The sequence below is a fragment of the Nicotiana tomentosiformis genome, chromosome 5 (genome assembly GCF_000390325.3).
Source record: "Nicotiana tomentosiformis chromosome 5, ASM39032v3, whole genome shotgun sequence".
Taxonomy (NCBI): Eukaryota; Viridiplantae; Streptophyta; class Magnoliopsida; order Solanales; family Solanaceae; genus Nicotiana; species Nicotiana tomentosiformis.
In genome coordinates this window covers 16578423-16606188 of record NC_090816.1, presented here as the reverse complement: position 1 = coordinate 16606188, position 27766 = coordinate 16578423, and the positions used below count along the sequence as shown (strand labels likewise).

Here is a 27766-nt window from a genome sequence, read left to right as displayed (position 1 = left end):
GAGGAGAATAAAAAGATAAAATAGAAATAAAATAAATAAATAAAAAAGGATGGTAGAAATAGAAAATAAAAAAAATTAAATTAATGAAAAATAATTTGAAAATATAAACTACTTTTGTCTTTAAATAATTAATTTTCCGTTTTTTCTTTTTGAAAGAAACTAGAATTTGTACCTTCTACTCAAAAGCAGAAAAACTGTTTACGTTGCTCAAAAGCACTTATTCACCTTGGCTAAATCAAATTTCAAGAAAAGTACTTCTTCTTTGACCTCCTAGAAGCTGGCCAAACAGGCTCTTAGTGTCTCGGAGAGTTATTACAATCAAAAGTGACGGACCAATTATAAATTGGTATTTATTACTGTCTTCAATATTAATAGATATAGACATATAGTGATATTTCACGAATACATTTTCTCTGTCGAGAAGAAAATTACATCTTTGAGTTTCCCTGCAATGCCATCTTGATTTTCTTGACCTTGTTGATAAATGCTATCACAGTTTTCACGCTTTCAGCATCTGAATGATAAACACAGAAAAGGATCAAAATCTGATTACTAAAAAAATTACTTAAGTCAAGTCATGAACAGTTTCTTTACACCATTAGGTTAAAATAACCTACAACAACAAGTAATTGTTTATTATAATCTAAATTGGTAACATAAGAATTGTAATAAATTATTAAACTGTCATAATTTATTAACTTTTATTCAAATGGTCAAATTAAATTTCCTTAGTAAACTTTTAACTTTTATTCAAATGGTCAAATCATTCCTTACAACTTTTCGAATACACAAGTTTAACCCAAAAAATTTATTTGTATGATTTTATTACCGAAATACGTAACACCTAATTCCTCCTATTATTATTTTTTTCATAAATGTATAATCTCACAATTATTTTTTTTGTTACTGGGAATTTTATCAATTACCTAGATTTGGTACTTTGTGCCCCTCTGGGTGATGAATCACAACAGGATTAACGAAGCACTTCACAAGTTCTTCTTCGCTTGTCTTTTTGGTTTCCTTCTCACCTATACAACACATATCACAATAAAGGACATATATACCTCAAAATTAATTAGAAAGAATATAATCAAGTGACATATATACTTCAAATTAACTAGAAAGATTATAATCAAGTGATTGCTTAGTAGAAACTTTTGAAAATAAAAAGGTAACGTACAATACATGGTGAATTTACATGATTCGTTACTCCAAGTGGAGTCCACTATTTGTTTTGTTCTAGTTGTTTCAATTTTGAGCAGCTACCTTTTCTTCAACATGAATAAATCAACTTGCCCCATCCGTATGTATAATATCTTTTTGAAAAAACAAAAGATAAAGATACTTGTATACGGTCGAAATCGGGCATACCCGATTTCGTTGGCAGGGGAGTTGCCTCGAGAGTAACCTCATAATAGATCGGGCTCAAGCTCGAAGATAGAACATCAAGTCTGGAGATCGAAGTGTTCATTGAGATCGAGGCCAGCAACAATCGAGATCAAGTATGACTGATATCGAGTAAGGCGTAATAACGGAATGGCGAGATATCAGTAACCGGTCGAATATCACGGCGAAAATCCCGGAACAGATCAAATCAAAGCGGTTATTAGTGCCAATCATGGGATTTACTTCCGTTATTAGAGTTGTACCTTATTTAGGATTCCTCTATTATATAAAGAGGTGTCTCATTCACTTGTAGGGGGACAAGAATTATTCACTGATAAAAATATACACACACGATGCTTTCTTTATTTTACTGTTCATCGTTGTTTGTTCCATCCTCTACTATTCTTATTAACTAACCTAGAGACTATCTCGAATCGAGGTCGAGGCATTATTTGCACACATGTTTGATTTATTTTATTGTCCAATTTATCTATTTAATTCGTTGTTTATCAATTGGTACTGATTTAAATCACATATCCTTAAAACCACAATATAAGTTTAATTGTTACTCAATTTTTTGGTTAAACAGTTTGGCGCCCACCATGGGGCTAAGGATAATAGTGATTATTCAGTATCGATTCTGGTAAAATACACTATTTTATGCTTGTTCTTGTCAAGTATCTTTGCTTTCAGGTTAAAACACGTCAAACTCACAAAACGTATCCACACACGGTGACAATGGCTTCGGATTCCATGGTGAAAACGAATATGTGATTGCTCCAGGAGTCGAGGTGCCACAGGCTAATCTCGGGGGAGAACCGGTTGCCAACCCAGTCGATGCCAATACGCACGTTGCTCTAAGGCACAAATCTCGATGGGAGTTTACGTAGAGAAGGCTGATCTAGTGGCCAAGGAACATAGGGCAGAGGAGACGAAAGAGTCAGTCTCCAAGTGATATTCGAGATGCTTCAGGCTTAGCAAGCCGCTATTGCTCAATTACAAAATCAACATAGAGCTCCGAATAGGGTCAAGCCAGAAATTACTCGTCGTACCAAGCCAGTACCGAAAAGGATGAATGCTAATGAATTGGGGACTGATCCTGTGATAATGAAAATGGTCAAGGAGCTCACCAAAATAATTGAATCAGGGGAGAAGAGAATCGAAGCCAACGATAAAAAAATGGAGACATACAACTCTCAAGTTGATCAGATACCGAAGGAACCGCCAATCTTGAAAGGGATGGATTCGAAGAAGTTTGTACAAAAGCCGTTTCCTCCAAGTGCGGCTCCGAAGCCTATTCCAAAGAAGTTTTGTATGCCAGACATTATAATGGGACCACCGATCTCAACGAGCATGTTACTTAATATACATGCGCCATCAAGGGTAACGATTTAGAAGATGATGAAATCAAATATGTGCTGTTGAAAATATTCGGAGAGACCCTTTCGAAGGGAGCAATGATTTGGTATCACAACCTGCCACCAAACTTCATTGACTCATTTGCCATAGTAGCAAATTATTTCGTAAAGGCACACGTCGAGGCCATAAAGGTCGCAACGAGAAAATCGGACCTTTTCAAGGTAAGACAGAGGAATAATAAAATGTTAAGGGAGTTCGTGTCCCGATTTCAAATAGAACGCATGGAGTTGCCACCGGTCACAGATGATTGGTCCGTTCAAGCTTTCACCCAAGTGTTGAACGAGCGGAGTTCGATAGCATCACGTCAGTTGAAACAAAATTTGATCGAGTATCCAGTTGTAACTTGAGCAGATGTGCACAATCGATATCAATCGAAGATCAGGGTCGAGGGCGACCGATTAGGAGCCCATTCCGGTTCAGTACATCCAAACAAGTCAGCAGTTAAAAACAAGAGGGACATCTATAGGGAGCTACGGTTGAACAGAGACCGATATCAACCATATACCGCATATCGAAGGAACAATGGTTCAAGATGCAATTCCACCCGGAATGATCAAAGAAGTGATCGAGGATAGAATTTTCGGGGACTTATGAGCAAAAGTGGTTTTGACAAGTATGCCAATCCCACAGAGGCACCTCGGTTATCGAAATATAACTTTAGCATCGATGCATCGGGAATTATATCGGCAATCGGAAGGATCAGAGATACTAGGTGGCCCAGACCCATACAAATCAATCCTTCCCAAAAAAACCCAAATTTGACGTGCAAGTATCATGGCACGCATGGTCACAAGACCGAGAATTGCATGCAATTAAGGGAGGATTTATCCCATCTATTCAATGAGGGCGACCTTCGAGAATTCCTCAGCGATCGAGCCAAGAATTATTTCAGAGAAAGGGACGCCAACAGGAAAAATAAAAAGGAAGAACCCCAACATGTCATTCATATGATCGTCGGTGGGGTCGACATTCAACAGGGACCCATATTCAAATGCACTAAGGTATCAATCACTAGGGTAAAACGAACCCGAGATTATGTTCCCGAAGACACTTTATCATTCAACAACGAAGAAGCAGAAGGCATTTCTCAGCCCCACAACGAAGCTTTGGTAATTTCTATCTTATTAAATAAAGTTCAAGTTAAGTGTGTTTTAGTGGATCCAGGTAGCTTGGCGAATATCATCCGATCGAGGGTCGTGGAGCAGCTCGGCCTACAAAATCAAATCGTGCCCGCATCTTGGGTCTTAAACGGCTTCAATATGGCCAGTGAAACAACTAAAGGGGAGATTATTCTACCGGTGAACGTGGCTGGAACCATTCAAGATACCAAGTTCCATGTAATCGAGGACAACATGAGGTACAATGCCCTGCTCGGAAGGCCTTGGATCCACAATATGAGAGCAGTCCCTTCGACTCTCCACCAAATGATGAAATTTCCGACGTCAGACAGTGTAAAAACAGTATACGGGGAGCAGCATGCTGCAAAGGAAATGTTTGTGGTCGATGAGGTAACACCGATATCGACATTATCAACCTAGGAAAGGTCGAGCATCAAAGGTAGCAATCACAGCCACCAGCCTCAACCAAATCGGGGAAGCAGGAGATAGAAGAAAAATAGGAGGATTTTCTGACCCCTCAAACTTTTATTGTTCCCGAAAATTCTGACGCCACCAAATCAAAGGTCGAAGAGCTGGAACATGTTATATTGATCAAGTACCTACCCGAGCAAAAGATATACCTGGGAACAGTATTAAACCCCGAACTCAGGAAAAAGCTTATTCAATTTCTTATTGATAACATAGATTGTTTTGCTTGGTCCCATTTCGACATGACAGGGATCCCACACACTCATAAAGGACGGGGTAACTAAACTTCTCAAAATAGGGTCCATTCGGGAGGTGAAATATCCCGAATAGTTAGCCAATGTAGTTGTAGTCCATAAAAAAGGGAATAAACTTAGAATGTGTGTAGATTATAAGGATTTAAATAAGGCGTGCCCCAAAGATTCTTTTTCACTGCCTAACATCGATCGCATGATCGGTGCCACAGCCGGCCACGAGATCCTTACTTTTCTCGATGCCTATTCCGGGTACAATCAAATCCAAATGAACTCGGAGGACCGAGAAAAAACTTTATTTATTACCAAGTATGGAACATATTGTTATAATGTAATACCCTTCGGGCTAAAAAATGCAGGAGCTACTTACCAATGCCTAGTAAATAAAATGTTCGAAGAACAAATAGGTAAATCAATGAAAGTTTATATTGATGACATGCTAGTTAAGTCCTTGCGCCCAGAGGACCATTTGGCTTATTTGCAGGAAACGTTCGAGATTTTAAGGAACAACCCCAAGAAATGTGCTTTCGGGGTTGGTTCGGGCAAGTTCCGTGGCTTCATGGTATCGAATCGGGGGATCGAGATCAACCCCGATAAAATCAAAGCCATCGAAGAAATCACCGTTGTGGACAGTGTAAAAGCCGTGCAGAGGCTAACTGGACGGATAGCTGCCTTAGGCCGATTCATTTTGAGGTCGTCGGATCAAAGCCACATATTTTTCTCTCTACTAAAAAAGAAGAATGATTTCGCCTGGACCCCGGAATGCCAACAGGCATTAGACGAATTGAAGCGATACCTATCAAGCCCATCACTGCTTCACCCCACCAAAGGCAGATGAGAAATTTTACTTGTACTTGGCAGTATCGGAAATCGTGGTAAGTGGTATCCTAGTTCGAGAAGAGAAAGATACGTAATTTACTGTTTATTATGTAAGTCGAACCTTAGGAGAAGCAGAAACTAGATATCCACACTTGGAAAAATTGGCACTTGCACTGATAAGTGCCTCTAGAAAGTTAAGACCATACTTTCAATGTCACCCCATATGCGTATTAACAACTTACCCACTTTGTAATATTTTGCACAAGCCCGAACTATCGGGCCGATTGGCCAAATGGGCTGTCGAACTCAGTGGGTATGATATCGAATATCAACCCCGGACGGCCATCAAGTCTCAATTTTTAGCGGACTTTGTGGCTGATTTCACGCCAACCCTCGTACCGGAAGTTGAAAAGGAACTCTTGTTAAAATCGGGTACATCATCGGGGGTATGGACCCTCTTCATAGACGTTGCTTCGAATATGAAGGGGTCCGAGCTAGGCATCATTTTGAAGCCGCCCACGGGTAGCACTATTAGAAAATCTATCAAAACTTCTAGGTTGACTAACAATGAGGCCGAGTACGAGGCCATGATTGCAGGTCTCGAGCTAACTAAAAGATTGGGAGCAAAATTCATTGAAGCCAAGTGTGACTCTTTACTGGTGGTGAACCAAGTAAACAAAACCTTCGAAGTTCGAGAGGATAGAATGCAAAGGTGTTTGGACAAACTGCAGGTAACTTTGCACCATTTGAAGGAATGGACTTTACATCATGTACCTCGAGAACAAAACAGTGAGGCCGATGCACTTGCAAATTTGGGGTCATCGGTCGAGAAAAATGAGATCAGCTCAGGGACTGTCGTTCAGCTCTCGAGATCCGTGATCGAGGAAGGTCATGCCGGGATAAACTCTACAAGCTTAACCTGGGATTGGAGGAATAAATATATTGAATACTTGAAGAACAGAAAGCTCCCATCGGGCCCTAACGAGTCGAGGGCCCTACAAACCAAAGCTGCTCGATTCACATTGGCTGAAGATGGAATATTATACATAAGGACATTTGATGGACCATTGGTAGTATGCTTAGGACAAAGAAACACCGATTATGTTCTACGAGAGGTCCATGAAGGTACTTGTGAAAACCACTCCGGCGCCAAATCACTGGTTCACAAAATCATTAAAGCAGGATACTACTGGTATAGCATGGAAAAAGACACTAAGGAGTTTGTTCAAAAATATGATAAATGTCAAAGGTTTGCACCAATGATCCATCAGCCCAGAGAACAACTTCATTCAGTCCTATCCCCATGGCCATCCATGAAATGGGGAATGGATATCGTCGGCCCTCTGCCATCGGCCCCAGGTAAAGCTAAGTTCATTTTATTTATGACTGACTATTTCTCTAAATAGGTTGAAACATAGGCGTTCGAGAAAGTGAGAGATAAAGAGGTTATAGACTTCATCTGGGATCACATCGTATGTCGATTTGGGATACCCGCCGAAATAGTGTGTGACAATGAAAAATAATTTATCAGCAGCAAAGTGACAAAATTCCTCGAAGACCACAAAATAAAAAGGATATTATCAATGACGTATCACCATAGTGGGAACGGACAGGCCGAATCGACGAACAAAACTATCATTCAAAACCTAAAGAAAAGGTTGAACAACGCTACGGGAAAATGGAGAGAAATTCTACCCGAAGTCCTTTGGGCATATCGAACAACATCAAAGTCCAGTATGGGGGCAACGCCGTTCCCCTTAGTATATGGCTCCGAAGCCTTGATTCCAGTCGAAGTAGGGGAGCCCAGTGCCAGGTTGTGAGAGACAACAGAAGAGTCAAATCACGAGGCTATGAATACTAGCCTCAAATTATTAGATGAAAAACGAGAAGCCGCACTCATTCGAATGGCTACACAAAAGCAACGAATTGAAAGATACTACAATAGGAGAACCAACCTTCGCCACTTCAGAGTCGGGGACTTAGTCCTGAGGAAAGTCACCATCAACACTCGATATCCTAATGAAGGGAAGCTCGGCCCAAATTGGGAGTGACCCTACCAAGTCCTCAACATCTTCGGAAAGGGATCTTATAAGCTCGGCACGATGGACGGTGAACAACTGCCAAATAATTGGAACATATCGCTTCTCAAACAGTATTATTGCTAAGGTATGACTTTATCCTTTTTTTTCATTTATATATTCGACACTAACTCACTGCAGGTGTTCGACTGAAGACATCTAGACCTCACATTTTAAAGCACGCGTTGCACTCTTTTTCCCTTAGATCGGTTTTTGTCCCAAGTGAGTTTTTCCGACGAGGTTTTTAACGAGGCAACAATTATGTGCTACTTGAGAACAATTCAACAGTATCAAAGGCTTCTTTACAATCAATATTGAATACTGGGGGGCATCACCCTCGGATGTTACACTTTCGAGAAAAATACTTCGTGTCAAAGGGTCTCGATAGAGAAACTTTGTAATGGGCCAAACGATCGAATGAACCGTATCCGTATAGATTAGTCGAGCCCCGATGGAAAAACATGTACGCATGTATAAATTATACAAAGAAGAATTCTTTCTATATCACATCTTGTGTCTCAAAGAAACTTTTCTGCTATACAAGCTCCATACTTATGATTTTGTGAGAAAATGGCTCAAGGGCCAAGTGCAAATATACCTCATACACTCGGGGATTATCGTCAACGATCGACATATACGAGTAATCTAAAATCAAATTCATAAGACCTCAAAGAGGCACCCCTTGATCTATAGGCCAAGGACATCACTCTCGGGGACTAACACTTCGAACAAGTTCGAAGTGTTATTGGGAAATAAGCCCAAGTGGCATACCCAAAGGCTACTGGAGACGTTCGAATCCAGCAATAAAAATAGGCCTTCGAATTCTTTGAAAAATCAGTTAAAAAAGGCTACCCTCGGCAAGTAATTAAAAGGGCTTCGATGAAATCAGTCCTCGAAAAACTTTAAGAGATATCAAATTATCTTAACGCAAACGTGCTAAGGCACAAAAAGCAAAGGGGTTTCAATCGACATCGAACCCTCAAAAAACCGAATGGGTAAAGAATACGTGTTAAGGCATAAAGAAATTTTTTACTAAGTCTTCTAAGCCGAAAAAGGGAAAAAATAGTCATCTTTTAGAGGCCATATCGGCCCAATCTAAAGAGCCTAAGGGCCAATACACTTAGAGTTCGAGATTTTGTTCTCACTCAATTCGGACCTCAGGGTTCCACTATTCCAAGCTCAAATAAAACCGACTTGAATATAGCTCGAGGATTCATCATCATTTGACATAAAACCTTAAGGGGTCTGTTACTGTGAGTTCGAAACTTACTCGAACTCAGCTATAAAAACAGTACAATTACGACTTCGATCAAGTCATCCGAAATCAAAATCCCGAATATATTATTGAAGTCGGGGACTCGCCCTCGCTTAACTAAAAAACCTAAGGGTTTGTTCTACTTTGAGTTAGAGCTATTGCTCACTTGATTATAGAGGCTACAACAACCCGATTGCAACAAAGTTTTCACAAGGCAAAGGCAAAACTAAATTTATCATAAATCAGAAATTGGAGACGAAACGGAAAGAAAAGAAATCTTTCATATATGCAAAGTATTTACAAAGACCACACAGGGTCTTACACAAAGAAAAAGAATTCCTAAGTACCTAGTCTGCCTCGGGAGCCGCATCTTCGGGAGCTTCATCTTCATCTACTCCGCTCTCGGATCCACCCGCAGAGTCTTCATCATCAGAAAGCAAAGCTCTGGCCTCGTCCTCCAAAACCTTCACACTCTCACTATCAGCCGTGAGGTCAAAACTGCTCAACCAATTCAGCCTTCTGCTGAACCTGCAGGATCAAAGTATTAGTCGCCAATATCAAGTTAATACATAACAAGCTCCCAAATTTATACATTACCCGTTCAATGAGCTCGATTTGATCTTGATGAGCTCTTGTCAGCTCGTCTCGAATGCTCATGATCTCTTCTTCTTTTTGCACATAGAGGAGTTTGAGGGCGTCTATCTCCTCCGTAATCTTTTGAGGTCAGCCTCACATCGGGCCAGCTCAGCTCGGTATTTGGAGGATGCTTCTCGATGGAGTGCCATAGCCTGTACAGAAAGAAAGGAAACCAAACTTAGAGAAATAAGTCCAAACGCAAGCATGGTAAGATGGGCTAAACTTCACTTGGTTCAGAAGTCGCTGAGCCTCGTCAAAAATGAATGATGCGTCCAAGTCGGGAACATCATTGACCCCCGCGAAGCAGCCGCGAAATATATTATCCCCTTCGTGGGCCATCCCCACATCGGGGGTCCCCATGGACCGGGAATCCCGAAACTGCCCCTCAGAGTATGTGGGGTCGGGAGGCGAATCATCAATGTTAATTGCCCCGAGCGAGTCACTTGGGGCATTCTATTCTCTTTGAAGGGCCTCAGAACTAGACCCTTCGGGCACACCCGCCGGTTGCTCATCACGGCAGGAGGCATCATCAACACCCGATGACTCGGGGACTCTGTCCGGACCTTCCTCTAAGATCACCTCGGTCTGCGGCTGAACCTCCTCGATCGTCACCGGCTCAGCAGTTTTTCGAAGCTTCGATGAATTCCCTCTTCCGAGACACCAGCAGGCAGTCGGCATCTTCTCCCTCCTCGTCTTCATCTCCTAGCGTTTGGACTACATCGGAAGACAGAACGGCAGGATCAGTCTTCGACTTTCGAGCCTTGCTTTTCCTGGGCTTTGGGGTATGTGGAGGTGAGTCCCTTCTCCTTTTCTTGTCTTTGGTCGGCTTCGGGACCTCCTATTCCCCGAAAGGAGGTAGCCTCATGACGAAATTATCTCCAAGACCTGTATGAGAAGAAATCAAATTAAAAAGAAGTATTTCACAGGAAAGCATCAAACACGGACATGGGAACTTACCATGATTTTTGGCCTCCCATCGACCCTTGGCCAAATTGCTCCACGAGCGCTCAGTATACGAAGAGGTTGAAACCAGTTGTCAAACCCAACCTGCAAGGTCCGGGGCTACACCAGGAAACCAGGGGGAAGCTGCACCATAAAGAAGAATATAGATGAGAAGAGGTAAAGGAAACATAACAAGTAATCAAACGTTATCGGTGAGGTTCTACTTACGCTTCATGTTCCATTCTTGGGGGAATGGCATCTTCTCGACGAGGATTAAGTCGAAGGTCCTGACTCGGACAAACCGGCCCATCCATCCTCTGTCCTTGTCCTCGTCTATGCTCGAGAACAGCACCTTCATGGCCTGGCGCTGAAGCCTTATCAGTCCGCCCTTATAAAGACGGGGGTTGTATAGCCTTATGAGATGATCGAGGGTGAAAGACATCCCCGACACCTTGATCGAGAAGAATCTGAGCAAAATGACAATGCACTAAAAAGAGGGGTAGATCTGGTCTAGGGTTACCCAGTATTGGCGGCAGAAGTCGATTATGACAGGATCGGCAGAACCTAGTGTGAAAGGGTAAGTATACACACTTAAGAACCCTTTTACATGACTAGTGATGTCCTCCCCGGGGTTAGGAATCACCACCTCTTTATTCTCCCAGTGGCAGTATTTTTTCACTTGCTCGAGATTGCCTTCGGATATCGAACAGATATATCTAGACATGGGCTTGCATCAGCCAGGAACCGAAGAGGGTTTTTTGACTTTAAAGTCGGAAGTAAGTTCACATGGCCCGGGGATGCACTCTTCGATACATGGCTCCGCTGGTGTTTTGTCACCAGTCGGTCGCGATGAGGAGGCCTTTTCTTCTTGAGGAACGGTCTTTGATATTTTTGCCATTGTTATATGAGGTTAAAGGGAGAAGAAGGCAGAATTATTGTTTTAATAAGAGATTGGAAAATAGAAGTCGGCAAAGTTGATGAACTTGAACAAAATAGAAGAGCTTTTGAAGATTAGAAGAAGTTTGAAAGTAAAGTTTGAGAAGATCATGAAGGTGGTCTATTTATAATAGCCACTTTGATGGTTTGAAAGCACTGGTGGCCGACCATCAACTGGTGTTAATTAATGACCTTGAAAACTGTGCAGAAGCGACGCTTCAATCGCTTATGTCATGATGTTGACGTCATAATTGATCAAGGTATTAAATCGAAGTCTCGAATTCGTTTCTTCTCGTTATACTCCAAAAAACGAGGGAACTATCTGTATACGGTCGAAATCGGGCATACCCGATGTCGTTGGCAGGGGAGTTGCCTCGAGGGTAACTTCATAATAGATCGGGCTCGAGCTCGAATATAGAACATCAAGCCTGAAGATCGAAGTGTTCATTGATATCGAGGCCAGCAACAATCGAGATCAAGCATGACTGACTTCGAGTAAGGCATAATAACTGAATGGCGAGATATTAGTAATCGGTCGAAGATCACGACGGAAATCCCAGAACAGATCAAATCAAAGCGGTTATTAGTACCAATCATGGGATTTACTTCCGTTATTAGAGTTGTACCTTATTTAGGATTCCTCTATTATATAAAGAGGAATCTCATTCACTTGTAGGGGGACAAGAATTATTCACTGATAAGAATATACACACACGCTGCTTTCTTTGTTTTACTGTTCATCGATGTTTGTTCTATCCTCTACTGTTCTTAACTAACCCCGAAACTATCTCGAATCGAGGTCGAGGCATTGTTTGCAGACCGGTTTGATTTATTTTATTGTCCAATTTTTCTATTTAATTCGTTCTTTATCAATTGGTACTGGTTTAATTTTTAAATCACATATCCTTAAAATCACAATATAAGTTTAATTATTACTCAATTTTTCGGGTATATAATACTGTTATTTACAACAATTTTTGAAATAATGTTTAAGCAATTAAAGAGTATCTATCCTCTATGGAAAATTAGATATCATATGGTTGTTCTTACATTATCTTAGAGTAATTAGTAGTAATTAACAAATAAAATAAAAAAACAAAATTCACAAATCTCTCTTCAGGTTTGGCTTCATAACACTAACTTCCCTAGTTATGATATTAAATTCTCTTAGCTCCCTTGTTTTAACTGTACAATTCCTTTAACCTAGCTATCAGCTCGCCCTTCGTCAAGGGCGTCACATATGCCCCCTTAGAGGCTCAATGTAGTTGTTGATGTTTGACCCACCATCGTATTGTTGGAGTTTACATTTGATATCATATTTTTTGCTACAGCTCACACTCATAGCACATATTGTCCATTTTGGCTCAACAGACCTCATAGATTTATCCTTTAGATTATGCCATCATCGAGCGTGTAAATTATGTGAACGTGTGCTCTATTTTATGTAGCACTTCATGTTTCTCTTCTTTGCAACATGAGATGTGCCTAAGGTGTCATATTCACATCCTCTTCGTAAGCTTGCCAGCCTGCAAGCCAGCTAGTCCTTCATCTTGACACACCCTCATTAACTCGTCCTCAAGGTATATCATATATAGACCCATTTAGGGTCTTAGCGTCGTCGTTGAGGCAACCATCCTACTGTGGGGTTTCGTTCTAGTAATATTTTTGTCACAGCCTAAGGCCATGAGATATATTGTCCAATTGAGCTCTATCGACCTCACGGTTATGTCCCTTGAGCTATGCCTCTATCAAACACGTGTACGATGCGAACTTGTTCCCTATCTTATATAACACTTCATTTTTTTCTCCCTTTGATGTAGAATTTACCTAAGATGTTATATGCATCCCTTCTTCGAAAGCTTGCAGCTAGAAATTTGTTAGTCTTTCACCCTGATCCAACCTAAGCATTGGGCCCTCCATTAAAGTGTCACAAGTAATTAACTAGGTGTAATCTAGCGGGATAGATGGAGTCTAATACTCTAATTAAACTGGCATAATAGTAATTTATAGAAAACTACAAGTTAATCAAGAAAAATTAATTGAGAGATGTTATGATAACATTGTTTAGTGGAAAATACTCACTCACACCGAGTTCTTGCATCAGACTAAACTTCTTAATCTTAATAATTGACCAGAGGGGTTGCTCAGATGGTCAGCACCCCCTCCCCTCCCCACCTACAATCCCAGAATTATGGATTCGAGTTACCAAAAAAGCAATAGCTCCAACAAAGGGGGATCAAAGGGAAATTGAAGAGGAGGGTAATCCAAGAAAAAAAAATCTTAAGAATCAGAAATTAAACTAAATATACCATTATTAAGTTATTTGTATTGGTCATGGAAAGTACCTATGAAGTGCAGAGATGGGCACTCGATTGGAGATGAATATGCATTAGCAGCAAGTTTAGGGCATCCAAATTCGGGCGCTCCAAACTTGAACCCTGATATTATGATCACAAATTTTATATTTGGTATTTTGGTCAGAACCACTCTTTCCCTTTGCATTCCAGGCATTGTTGCAGTTACAATTGCTCCCTAAAAAGAGGATAAAAATCATATAAATTAATATATTACTTATTAATAGAACGAACTTTTGATTAATTATCTAAGAATCCAAGAGAGAACAATTATACTTGCCTGAGAGAAACCTAAAACACCATCAAATGGTCCATACTTCTCCATGTTAGCTTCTACATATTGAACACATTCCTCAAAATGGTAAATTTCTTTGGAGTCCTACAAGATATTGTTGCAATTCTTGTTTTATTTTCGGAACAAGAAGTAGAAGTTGGTAAAGAATACTACTATATGATATGTGCAAACTAAGTGTGTTACATGTGTTGGTTTTGTTTTGGAATGTGTTGGGAGTTGCTCTATAACCACCGCCGACCACCGATTTCAGTCGCAGTTCATCCGATCTTAAACGAGTAAGTTCTTGTTTTACGATTTGCACGTTATCTATTTAGTATAGATTAACAACCATCCACACATATATTATAGGGTTGAACTCGGAATTTATATGTGGTGGATTCTGAGTTGAAGGAGTAACATTAGAAATGAACATCTTATATTCAATATATATATATAGAAAAGAAGGAGAGACAACCTTTTGGAACCATTCATAGTAAGGTGGATGAAAAATGTCATGAGAGTCGACTTTGCCTTGAAGTAGAAAAGGCCCATTCAAGAACACAAGATCTAGCTTTTCAAGTACAATTTGTGGCCAACCAAGTTCCATTTCTTTCTTCAATATTTCACCACTGGCTCCATGGCCATGGAGACAGAGAACTCGAGGCTTCTTTTCTGATTTGTTTTCCATATGGCTCTAGCTTTCCTTTTTTTTCTTAAGAAAGTTGTCTCTGGAGCTTAGTGTACGTAAGGTCATCTGCTCATCAATATTTAAGGTCATCTGCTCATCTATATTTATTTGTTATTCAATTCATTTTGTTCTTTTTAAATTTAAAAATAATTTAATTTAAAATTTTTATTTTTTTCTTTATGACAAGCTTTTATATTCATAGAAATATTATGATATATTTACAAACACAAATTTCAAATTTTTTTATTTCTTTCTTTCGTGCCCTTTCAAGCCATGCCACTTAATTTAAAAAGGAGGGAATATACATTAAAGGTGGTCTTAGTCATATCTTTTTCAATTAAAATGTGTCTTGCAGATGTCCACGTGCATGGTTTTGTCGGTGAGTTTAATATAGTTAGGTCTTGATCATAATATCTCAAAATTATCTTTGCTGATCCATACTATAATCGGAACACTTTATAACAGTATCCTAATAAGTCAAAGTTTTTCACATATTATATTACCACAAAAAAACGTCTTTGTCAAAATGAATTATATTCATACACCTTTTCAGGATGAGAATGGATAACCACATGGAAGGGGACCTGCTATAAGTACACCAAATACAGATAGATGTTTTTAATACATTTTGCATGTTAGGTGGAATTAGGAAAATGTTTTATTCTTTGATGATTATTTCTTTTCCTCTTTTTTTTTTTTTTTTTCGTTTTCAGGTCGATGTTGACGTCCATATTGCTTTCATCATTTTTTATTACCCATTTATACCCTGCATGGTCTCCGTAGACGACGGAGCTAGATTTGAACTTTATGAGTTTTAAATTTAAAAAGTTGCCACATTGAAATACTATATATATGATGTTTTTGTTAATTCTCACAAATCTGGAGAATTCGAAGAAGGAGAAGAGTTGCAACGAAGAAGTGAGGAGAGAGAAAAGAGGGAAAAGAATTTTTGTTATTACTGTGTTAACCGACTAATGTCCAAATACACTGTACATTTATATAACTAATCAACTACTAACCATCCAACTATACTAGTTAATTAGCTTAACTATAGTTAATACCTAATAACATCTAACTATAGTTAACTAAGTGACAGTTGTACAATTACTAAGCTCCTTTACACCCCCCTCAAACTAGGGGTGATGAAGATGTTCTTCATCCCTAGCTTGGACAAAAGATAACGATGTTGAAGAATAGTGAGAGCCTTGGTCAGAATGTCAGCCTCTTGCTCGGAGGATGGCAGATATTGAACATGTACTAGGCCTTGAAGCACCTTCTCGCGCATGAAATGACAATCAATGTCGATGTGTTTAGTGCGCTCATGAAATACGAGATTGGCGGCAATCTGAATAGCGGACTTACTATCAAAGTGGAGAGAAACAGGCAATTGAATATCCATAGCTAATTCTCAGAATAGACCAGCGAGCCACACAAGCTCAGCAACAGTGGTAGCAAGGCTGCAATACTCTGCTTCAGCAGAGCTTCTAGAGATAGTGGTTTGCTTCTTGGATTTTCAAGACATAGGAGATGCGCCAAATTTAATCATATAGCCTGTCACAGAATTGCCTCGTAACAGAGCAGGAAGCCCAATCAGCATCGCAAAAGGCGGTCAAGGTATTCGAAGCAACAGAAGACATAAGAATGCTCATGCTAGGAGAAGATTTGATATAGCAAACCAAACGAACAATAGCCTCCATATGCGAAACCTTTGGATAATACATGAATTGGCTAAGATTCTGTACAACATAGGCAATGTCTGGCCTAGTAATGGTGAGGTACAAAAGCCTACCCAACAAGCGTTGATAGACACTGGGATCGCATCAGAAGTATCACCAATATGTTTGTCAAATTCGGATGATGTGAGCTTGTGACTAAGTTCTAAAGGAGCACCCACACATTTTGCCCCAACTAGTCCCATATCGGAGATGAGCTCTAAGGCATATTTCCTTTGGTGCATAAGGATACCCTCTTTACTCCGAGAAAATTAAATGCCAAGAAAGTACTTGAGTTCCCCTAGATCTTTGATTTTGAAACTCTGTTGCAGCTTGTTTTTTGGTTTCTTCTATCAAACTCAAATCATCACCTGTGATGAGGAGATCATTGACATAGACTAAAATCACAATAGTCTTCCCACAAGAACTCCTGGTAAAAAGAGAATAATCTAAATGGCTTTGAATGAATCTAAAAGAAAGCAAGGCAATGGTAAGCTTCAAATTCCATTGCCGTGAAGCCTGTTTAAGGCCATATAGAGGTTTAAGAAGTCGACATGCAGTTTGTTTCCCAGCAGTGGACTTGAATCCTTGTGGCAAGCTCATATACACATCCTCGTGAAGATCCCCTTGCAAGAAAGCATTGTAGACATCCATTTAATGGATATTCCAATGCTTGATAGCAGCTATAGAAATAACAGCTCGTACAGTCACCATTTTAACGACAGGGGATAATGTCTCTTCATAATCAAGACCCTCATGCAGGCTGTAACCTTTAGCTACTAATCGAGCCTTGAATCTTTCAACTTCCCCAGTAGCCTTGTATTTACATGGGCTCAGTTCATTTATCTCATTTTTAGGGACATCATTCTACAAATCCTCAGCTATGCGTTGCGCACCGAGTTTGAGCACTTTCACCTAGGGACTATGACCATGACCGAGTATGCAATGGGGTTTACCGAGTTATCTCGTAATGCACATGCTTTGGTTTCCACTGCAAGAGAGAGAGTCTGTATATTTATTGAGGGACTCGGTTATAGCTTCAGATTTGGGATGGAATGGAAACTAGCGGCTAGGACTCTATTCCACTAGGTTCTGGAGATTGGTAGGAGGTTGAAGAATATCAATGGGTGGAAGAGCGGAGATAGAGAGTCCAAGAGGCCTCGGGGTTTTGGAGGATTTAGCGGTTCCCATTGTTAAGCTACAAATTGTTATTGAAGAGGCTTTATCAATCGACCAGTTCAGTCTGCAGTTCAGGTTACATGTAACGGACCTCAAGGTAATCATTTTGGACAGCCATCCTTTAGTCCACCTTTTGCACTGGGTTCCTACATCGGTTATTTTATTCGTTTGAGGCAGACTCAATACCTGCAGCCATGCCCGCAAAGGAGTTGTTTCGAGTATCGTTATACAAGGCATATGGAGAGGGACTATCTAAGACATCGAAGAGGTGGACCTCACAGTGAATTCAGGCTATGGCTACTGCTCTAGTTGCTACTTCACCTGCACAGCCGGGTAAAGGTAGAGAACATATGGTTAGAGGACATACTAGATAGGGAGGTCAGGTCCGTTGTTATGCTTTCCCTTATATGACTGAGGTTGTTGCATTAGATGTTGTCAACCATCAGTTTTATTTGATCCGAGTTCGGCTTATTTGTATGTGTCATCCTATTTTGCTTCATATTTTTAGTGTCTCATGATTCTTTGAGTACCCTTATTTATGTGTCTACGCCAGTTGTGGTTTCTATTGTGGTAGACCATACATATCGCTCTTGTCTGGTCACTATCAGGCTATAAGAATAGGGTTGACCTCCTGGTACTCAATATGGTAGATTTTGATGTAATTTTGGGTATGGATTTATTGTCACCAAATCACACTATTATTTATTATCACGCTAATACCATGACGTTAGCTATTGCGAGGTTGCTAAGGATAGAGTGGAGAGGTGCATTGGGTGATGTACCTAGTAGTGTAGTATCTGTTTCTAAAGGCACAACGGATTGTTGAAAAGGGGTGCTTGGACTACTTAGCCTTTGTGAGGGATGTTAGTGCTGATACTCCTACCGTTGAGTCAGTTCTAGTAGTGAGCGATTTTCCAGATGTATATTTAGTAGACCTACCGAGCATGCCACCCGATAGGGATATAGATTTTTGTATTGACCTTGTGCTGGGCACTCAGCCCGTCTGTATTCCATCTTATTGAACGGCACCAGTGGAGTTGAAGGAGTAGAAGGGACATCTTGAAGAGAAAAAACTCGATAAGGATTTCATCAAACTGAGTGTCTCACCTTGGGGTGCCCCATTTCTATTTGTGAAGAAGAAAGATGGCTCTATGAGGATGTGTATTGACTACAGGAGGCTGAACAAGGTTATGGTTAAGAACAAGTACCTACCACCAAGTGTTGATGATTTATTTGATCAACTGCATAGTGCTAGGGTATTCGCAAAGATTGATTTGAGATCAGGGCACCATTAGTTGAGGATCCGGGCATCGTATATATCGAATACGTCTTTCAAGACCTGCTATGGTCACTACGAGTTCTTTGCGATGTCTTTCGGGTTGATCAATGCCCTAACAGCTTTTATGCACTCGATGAAAAGAGTTTGTCAGTCGTATCTCGATTCCTTAATCATTGTATTTATTGATGATATACTTTTGTATTCCCGCAACCGAGAGAAGCATGAGTAGCGCTTAAGGATCGTGCTCCATATTTTGAGGGAGAATAAGGTATATTCCAAATTCTGCAAGTGCAATTTTTGGCTAGATTGGGTGGCGTTCTTGGGTCACGTGGTGTCTACTGAGGGGATTAAGGTGGATATGAAGAAGATTAAGGCAGTTCAGAGTTGGCCTTGACATTCTACTACTCCGTATTTTTCTGATAAGTAAGTAAAAATCAATCATAAGAAATGACAGCAGAGATAGGATGAGAGCAAGCTTGAGCAGCCTGAGACTTGTCAGGGATAACAAAATCTTTCATCCATATAGGAGGCTTGGAAGTTCTGTTAGATTTGCGAAGTTCTGTAGGTGGTGCTGGTACAACCTCTTGTGAAGATAATTGTGAAGTAGGAACTGAATCAGGAAGTGTTGCCTCATTATTAGAGGAATGAAGAGGCTGTGTGGCTTCTGTGGATGGCTGACTAGCCTCATCATATGAAGTTGGAGAAACTGGAGCAGGATGACCAGCCTCATCATGTGAATTTGGAGCAACTGGATCAGGATGGACATGAATAGTGACATCATCTGTAGATAACTGGCAAGTATCAACTGCCTATGGAAATGACATCTCAATATTGCTTTGTGTAGTCTTGAATGGGAAAATGGACTCATTGAAGATAACATCTCTACTAATGAATACCTTGTGTGTCTCAAGATCATAGAGTTTATAGCCCTTTTGAAAAATACCATAGCCAAGTAGGACTGACTTAATAGCCCTGGGACTGAACTTATCTTGCTTGGATAGAGTGGAGGCATAACCTAAGCATCCTATTACTCTCAGTTGTGATAGAGATGGTGTACGATTATATAGAACCTCAAAAACAGATTTGTTGTCTAAGACAGACAAGGGAACTCTATTGATGATATACATTGCTGCTTCAATACAACAGCCCCAAAATCTTGAGGGCACACCTTCTTGGAACTTGATGGCCCTAGCTGTCTCAAGGATATGTCTGTGCTTTCGTTCGACCACTCCATTTTGGTGAGGTGTGTATGGACATGACCTTTGGTGTATAATCCCATAGGTATTGAATAGATATCCACAAGTAAGTTAAAGAACTCTGCACCATTATCATACCTAACCATTTTGATATGCTTTCCAAACTGATTCAGAACCATGACAATGAATGATTTTAACAAACAAGAAACATCTGATTTAACTCTCATCAAAAAGTCCAAGTCGATCTAGAACAGTCATCTACAACAGTAAGAAAATACTGCATACCATCATAAGTAGCAATGTTATAAGGACCCAAGACATCCATATGTAGCAATTGAAAAGGTTCAGTAGATTTGCTAGTATGTGTTTGAAAAGCAATCCTAGTTTGTCTAGCTAGTGGACACACATTACAATTGTTCAAAGTAAATCTAAGATTATTCTGGGAAAAAAAAAAAAAAATCTTCCTTAGAACAACCATAGGAACATGGCCTAGTCGTTTATGCCAAATCTATGAGTCTGTAATATTTTGTACTGCCATAGATTTGCTATGAGTGTGAAAATCATTCCTGGACCTTGTCTTCAACACATATTGCCCATCATTTTCTCTACCAATCGCCTTCAGCCTCCCACTGAAGAGCTCCTGAAATACAAAGAAGTCTGGATAAAATACTGCACAACAATTCAAATCCTTTGTCACTTTTGAAACTGACAGAAGATTGAATTTAAAATTGGGCACACATAATACATCCTTAAGTAGTTTACCTCCAGGCATATCACAATCCCTAACATGAGTAATTCTAGCAGTCTCTCCAATTGGCATTTGAACCTGTCCTGAACTTCCTATTTCAATACCATTTAACAACAATTGGTTATTGCTAATCATGTGATTAGTAGCACCAGTATCCATTATCCAACTAGATTCCTTTGTAGGAATATAATAGGAAGTACCTGCCATATGTGCACTAAGAAAAGATGTACCTGCCATATGAGCACTAGAGTCTGAAAAAAATGACTTCTTGTTGTTTATCTTTTGCAAAATCTTATTATACTGATCAGGTGTAACCACATGAGGTTGTGGCATTGTTGGTTGTTGTACTGACTGTACTTCTGTCTTAGCCAAGTGACCACTGATGGAAGCCACTTTCTTCTTTGATTTAAAATCAGCCGGATAACCTATGATCTTATAGCAATTCTCCTTAAGATGACCTTTCATGTTACAATAGTCACACTTCCTAAGTTTGTAGCAACCTTCTCTAGTGTGGCCCTTCATGTGATAAAAATCACATTCGACATTATAGTTTCTTCGTTGCTTCTGAGTGTTATTCCACGAAGTGAACAAGGTTGTTGGTTCCATAGACTCAATAGGAACAGTATGACTACCAGCAACAATTCTTTGGCTTTTATCTTGCAAAATCATGGCATAGGCCTGATTCATAGAAGGTGCTTTACTCTTCATTAATATTTGGCTTCGAGCTTGACTATAACCATCATTCAAGCCTATCAAAAACTGCCAAAGACGTTGATACTGTAGATGCGCAAGATGTTTTTTTGATTTTTCACAGTCACAAGGAGGAGCTGGAATAATTGAGTCATATTCATCCCATAAATCCTTCAACTTTGAATAATACGCCGATACTGATGGTGTTCCCTGAGTTAGGGTAAAAATTTCTTTATGAAGATAATACATTCGTGAAGAATTCACTTTATCAAACCTCTCACGAAGATCTTTCCTTATTGACCGAGCACTTAAGTGAAACGGAACACCACTTAGCAAATCATGACTTACATTGTGCATCAGCCACGATTTGACAATCGCATTGCAACGATCCCACAAATGATTGAACCTCGTTCCAAAGGTATCTTTGGCGATCAAACCGTCCACAAAACCGAGCTTGTTTCGTGTTAGCAACGAAACTTTCATAGCTTGACTCCAAAGTGTGTAGTTTTCCATTCCGATCAACTGAAATTCAAACGATAACGAATTCGGTCCATCAGAAGGATGCAAGTATAGAGGATGGTTGTGATCAATCACAGTCGATTCCTGCATGGTCAATTGTTCTTCAAAATCACGTTCTTCGACTGTATCTCCTACCATTGAAATTAGGGCACAAATTTACAAATAAATGTTCGGTGAATCTCTCGATTTTTAGCTGAATTGATGATGAAAACTCCTAGATTCACACGATTAATGCTCTGATACCATGTTGATTCTCACAAATCTGGAGAATTCGAAGAAGGAGAAGAGCTGCAGCGAAGAAGTGAAGAGAGAGAGAAAAAAGGGAAAAGAATTTCTGTTATTACTGTGTTAACCGACTAATGTCCAAATACACTGTACATTCACATAACTAATCAACTACTAACCAACCAACTACACTAGTTAATTAGCTTAACTATAGTTAACACCTAATGACACCTAACTATAGTTAACTAAGTGACAGTTGTACAATTACTAAGCTCCTTTACAGTTTTTACTCAAGTAAGCTTATCAATATTTTTAATATAAATAGCTCCGCATTACCAACTTTAAGGTTGCTGTCCTAGGATGTGCTTACTTAAAACTCCTCACAATGTAATCAAGTTAACAAATTGCCCTGCTTCAAGCAGAATTATTTGTGAAACAATTTAGGATTTTGATGAGAGTTGAGTCTTACCTATATTAAGTGAATCTATTTTACCAAATTAAAACAAATCTGGTCCGTTTAATAATTAAACATGTCGCATGCAACAAAATCAATGTCCCACTTAGGGAAATGGAGAGAATGGAGAGGAGTCCGAATTCAAAAACATTGCTCTTTCTTGATGCTTCAAAAACAAATGGTCATGAACCTAAGTCTATTCCCAAATTTAGTATTCCTTCCGTTCCCTTTTAGTTTTTCAATATTGACTTTGCATACCCTAAATAAAGTATGTTTTTTTTATCATAATACCTATAATAATGATAGCATTTTAAAAAAATTTGAGAAATAATTTCGGGAATGAGTAATTAATGATAAGGGTAAAACATGAATTTTTTTTTTTAATTTTTTCTCTTGATTTGCTAAAATGAACAAGTAAAAATAAAAAAATAGTTTTAGTAGACAAGCAAAAATAAACTGATAACATATATACCATAGTTACAAAACACATATTAATAAGCCGAAATTAGAGTCTCACGGAGTTATTACAATCAAAAGGGACGGACCAGTTAAAAATTAGCATTTATTACTGTCTTCAAGCTAAATAAATTAATAAATGTCGTCATATTTCACAAAAACATTTTCTCTTCCGAGAAGAAAGTTACATCTTTGAGTTTCCCTGCAATTGCATCTTGATTTTCTTCACCTTGTTGATAAATGCTATCACAGTCTCCACGCTTTCAGCATCTGAATGATAAACACATAAAAGGATCAAAATTTGATTATTAAAAAAAAAAATTAAGCTAAGTCATGAACAGTTGCTTTACATCATCAAGTTAATATAAACTACAACAATAGATAATTGTCTAATATATTGTAAATTTATAACATAATAATTGCAATAAATTATTAAACTATCGTAATCGATTAAAATACACTTGATACTGACACTATTCAAATGGTCAAATCATTCATTACAACTTTTTGAATACTCAAGTTTAACCCCAAAAAAATTATTTGAATGATTTTATTACCGAAATAGCGTAACAAGTAATTTGGTTCTTTCTTCAATTAATAATAGACATAAAGAAAGTGAACGATTTTGCAAACAAAATTGTTGGTAAAAGTCGGAAAGCAATACTTATGATACTCCCTCCATTCCATTATATTTAATTTGATTTTATTTGTTCCAATTGATTTTTCAAAAACCAAGATGTTAATATTTTCTTTCCAAAGTTTGCCCTTGTTAATAAATGGGCAAAATGGCTCCTGAACCACCTAAATTTGTACATGTTTGTCATACCGATATATAAACTAAAAACTACGCGTGTATTACAAATATGCAGACGTGGGCATCTAACCACTAAAATTATTACACGTCAGAGGGCGCCAACCTCCCTCTAATTTTCCAAGTCCTACTTTTTATTTCTTTCTCTTTCTTCTCACCATAGCTCGCCAAACTCCATCACAGGTGAGAACTAATGTTCTTTACTTATCTATAATAGAGCAAGAAGAGACAAGAATAAGCAAAGAATGAAAAGAAGCAGCGAAGAATAACTCTCGCCCATGGCTCTAATGGCTTCGAACTCTTGAATTTCTTGTAAATTTATAAGTGGAACATTGGGTTTAAGAATGTTGGAGATGGGTTTCCACTAATCTCTGCTTTCGAGTACAAAAATTAAAGAATTCCAGAACCTGTTGCTCCCATTATTACTACAACTTTTGGCTTTGAATTTGATGTGCGGTTGAGGTTTATTTCAGCTACTGTTGCTCCATCGTTAGGGTTTTGCATTTTCTCATGGAAATATGTGAATCAGTGGGGGAAGAGGATTTGGAGGGGAGGAGGAGAAGGGAGCAGAGGAGTGAGGGATTGGAGAAGATGGAGGAGTTAGGGGGATCGAAGGGATTATATTTACGTGCCTTAGAGCAGTGATGTGCACGCATTGTTGCGCTACACCTCCTCCACATAGGCCAATTAGACTGGTTTATAATATTCATTTGATCAAGTAAGAGTGCTAAAATGGAAATGTTCTAAGTTTATATAACAAACGGCTTCAAGTGTAGGTGACCGAGCCATTTTGGCTAATAAATGATCTAAATAACTTTCTAAAAAGTCTTTATAACTTCATATTATGAGTAAATTTAAGAATAAATAAAGGTCAATATAGTCAATAAAACTCTTAATTAATGTTTCACAGTAACTTTCCTAGTAAAACAGAACGGAGGGAATATATTTATAAAGATGAAGGACAACTTAATTAAACTAATGTTTCTGACGATTTTCTCATTTTTAGACCTCGCATAAAATATCATCAAAAATGTAAAAACCCACAGTTATTTTTTCTTGTTGCTGAGAATTTTATCAATTACCTAGATTTGGTACTTTGTGCCCCTCTGGGTGATAAATCACAACAGGATTGACGAAGCACTTCACAAGTTCTTCTTCGTTTGGCTTTTTGGTTTCCTTCTCACCTATTCAATCACAATAAAGGACATATTATACCTCAATTTAATTTTAAAGAATATAATCAAGTGATTGCATGGTAGAAATCGTTGTTGATGTTTGCCTCACCGTCGTATTGCTGGAGTCTGGGTCTGATATCATATTTTTCACTGCAGCCTAAATTTATAACACGTATTGTCCACTTTGGCTCAATAAACCTCATTGATTTTTCTCTTACACTAAATCATTATTGAGCATGTGTACTATGTGAGCTTGCGCTCTATATTATGTAGCACTTCATACTCTCTCCTTTCCAATGCTAGATGTGCCTAAGGTATTATATGTACATCTTCTTCGTAAGCTTGCCAGTATAGAAGTTTGTCAGTGCTTCGACTTGACATGCCCTCGTTATTTCATCCTCAAGGTGTCACATATAAACTCTTTTAAGGACTTAGCGTCCTCGTTGAGCTTTGCCCTACTGTCGTGTTGCGGGAGTCTGGTTCTGGTACTATTTTTGTCACAATCTAAGGCTGCAATGTCCTATTATGCCTAATAGACCTTACAGTACATGTCCCTTGCGCTACGCCACTATTGAACACGTGTATGATGTGAACTTGTACTCTATCTTATAAATCAACACTTCACTTTTTTCTCCCTTCCAATGTAGGATTTGCCTAAGATATCATATGCATCCCTTCTTTGGAAGCTTGCAACTAAAAATCTTTTACCTTGACTCATCCTAAACAGTCCGCCCTCAATCAAAGTGTCACAAGTAACTAAGTCGAATCTAGCGGAATAGATGGAGTCTAATACTCTAACTAAACTGTCATAGTAGCAATTTAGAATACCACAAGTTAATGAAGAAAAATTAATTGAGAGATGTTATGAGAACATTGTTTTGTAGCCAAGTTTATTATTATTATTTTTTTTTTGTTGCTATTTTTTGGTGTAACAAAGTAGTAACAGAACCAAACAACATAGGGCTGCAGAGCAAAAAAAATGCAAAAATTAGTACCTATGAAGTGTAGAGATGGGCACTCGATAGGAGATGAAAATGCATTAGCAGCAAGCTTGGGCAATCCAAGTTCACGCCCTCCAAATTTGGCCCCTGATATTATGATCACAAATTTTATATTTGGTACTTTGGTCAGAGCCACTTTTACCCTTTGCATTCCAGGCATTGATGCAGTTAAAACCGCTCCCTAAAATAGAAGTAATAGAAAAGAAAATTTTCATTAATTTATCTAAGAATCCAAGAATGGAATAATAATACTTACCTGAGAGAAACCTAGAACACCATCAAATGGTCCATACTTCTCCATGTTAGCTTCTACGTATTCAACACATTCATCGAAATTGTAAAATTCTTTGTAGTCCTACAAGATAGTAAATTGTATTATACCAAATTAGTGAAAGATTTAAAATCAAAATATCCACCATCAGTAGTTCAATAAATTTATATTTTCTATGTTTATACAAGAAATTCAAATGTATCCTAGCTTTTGTTCAATTTAATTAGCTTCTTGCTTTATTTTCGGAACAAGAGTGGTCCTCTCTTAGCAATGGTGAATCCAAAATTTAGACGCTATATGTTTTGAGTAAAAGAATGGATTCTTCAATATAAATTTAGCTCAACTCTCACACAAACGGACACATATATGTACGTAGATATAAGGTTCGACCCGGCCGAATCTCTTGATTCTACTGAACCCCTTAATAGAGTTGGATTCAAGAATTAGTCTCTATAAGTTCAACCTTTAAGATTTATAGTATTGGATTCAACAACAACAACATATCCAGCATAGTTTCACCGGTTGGGCCTGAGGAGGGTAGTGAGTATGCAGTCTTACCCCTACCTTTATGCAAATAAAGATGTTATTTCTGATAAACCCTCTGCTCAAAATTAACATACATAAACACAAATATTATATTTTTAGCATTGAACCCGTTCTATATTAAAAACTATAGGTTAAGAAAGAGGTACAACCTTATCATTTTGGAACCATTCAAAGTAGGGTGGATGAAAAATGCCATGAGAGTCGACTTTATCTTGAAGTAGAAAAGGTCCATTTAAGAACACCAAATCGAGCTTCTCAAGTACAGTTTGAGGCCAACCAAGTTCCATTTCTTTCTTCAATATTTCAGCACTGGCTCCATGGCCATGGAGGCAGAGAACTCGAGGCTTCTTTTCTAATTTGTTTTCCATATGGCTCTACCTCTCCTTTTTCTCCTTAAGAAAGTTGTCTCTGATTCTTATTGTACTAAAGGTCATCTGCTCATCATTTCAATTTATGTAGTAACATCTCTTTTTTCCTCCCTTCTAGTCAGATGGCAGATCCAAGACTTTACACAACAGTTGCACAATATTATGTTCATTGTGCCCCTAAAAGCTTTTAATGTTTACGGTGTCGAGCGTTTTAAATTAATCATTTTCAAGGTATATACATATACATATATAAAATTTATGCCAAAACTTACGGGGCCCGATAACCTCTCACTATAACACATAGGTCCACCTCTGGTTCCAATAGAAAGGATAATTTTCTAAATTTGAAAACAATTTAATTTAAACTTTTAATTTTATTCTTAGCGATAAACTTTTATATTCAAACAAATATTATAACATGTTTACGGACACAAACTTTTAAAAACTTCTTTTCTATTGAGTTTGTTGCACAAATAGTGGGTCAGATTTAATGTTTGTTTTTTCTAGCCGGT

At 38.7% G+C, this 27766-nt stretch overlaps 1 protein-coding gene across 5 annotated transcripts; it reads right to left on the bottom strand.

Moving 5' to 3' along the window:
* Positions 1 to 240: 240 nt before the first annotated feature.
* Positions 241 to 27416, bottom strand: LOC104117218 (dihydrofolate reductase-like). Of its 5 annotated transcripts, none has more exons than XM_070202018.1 (5): positions 27036 to 27416; positions 26326 to 26424; positions 13654 to 13840; positions 927 to 1028; positions 241 to 514 (listed from the first exon to the last, which is right to left on the bottom strand). In XM_070202018.1, the coding sequence occupies exons 1-5, from the start codon at positions 27252 to 27254 to the stop codon at positions 429 to 431; spliced, it is 693 nt and encodes a 230-aa protein (XP_070058119.1). In that variant the 5' UTR covers positions 27255 to 27416; the 3' UTR covers positions 241 to 428. The 5 variants fall into 5 exon arrangements, with proteins under 5 accessions (XP_070058119.1, XP_070058120.1, XP_009626528.1 ...); XM_070202019.1 differs by lacking the exons at positions 26326 to 26424; positions 27036 to 27416 and adding exons at positions 13939 to 14041; positions 14412 to 14695 and having other exon boundaries at positions 13654 to 13836; XM_009628229.4 differs by lacking the exons at positions 241 to 514; positions 927 to 1028; positions 13654 to 13840 and adding exons at positions 23096 to 23352; positions 24976 to 25077; positions 26064 to 26250.
* Between the last annotated feature and the right edge of the window lie 350 nt (positions 27417 to 27766).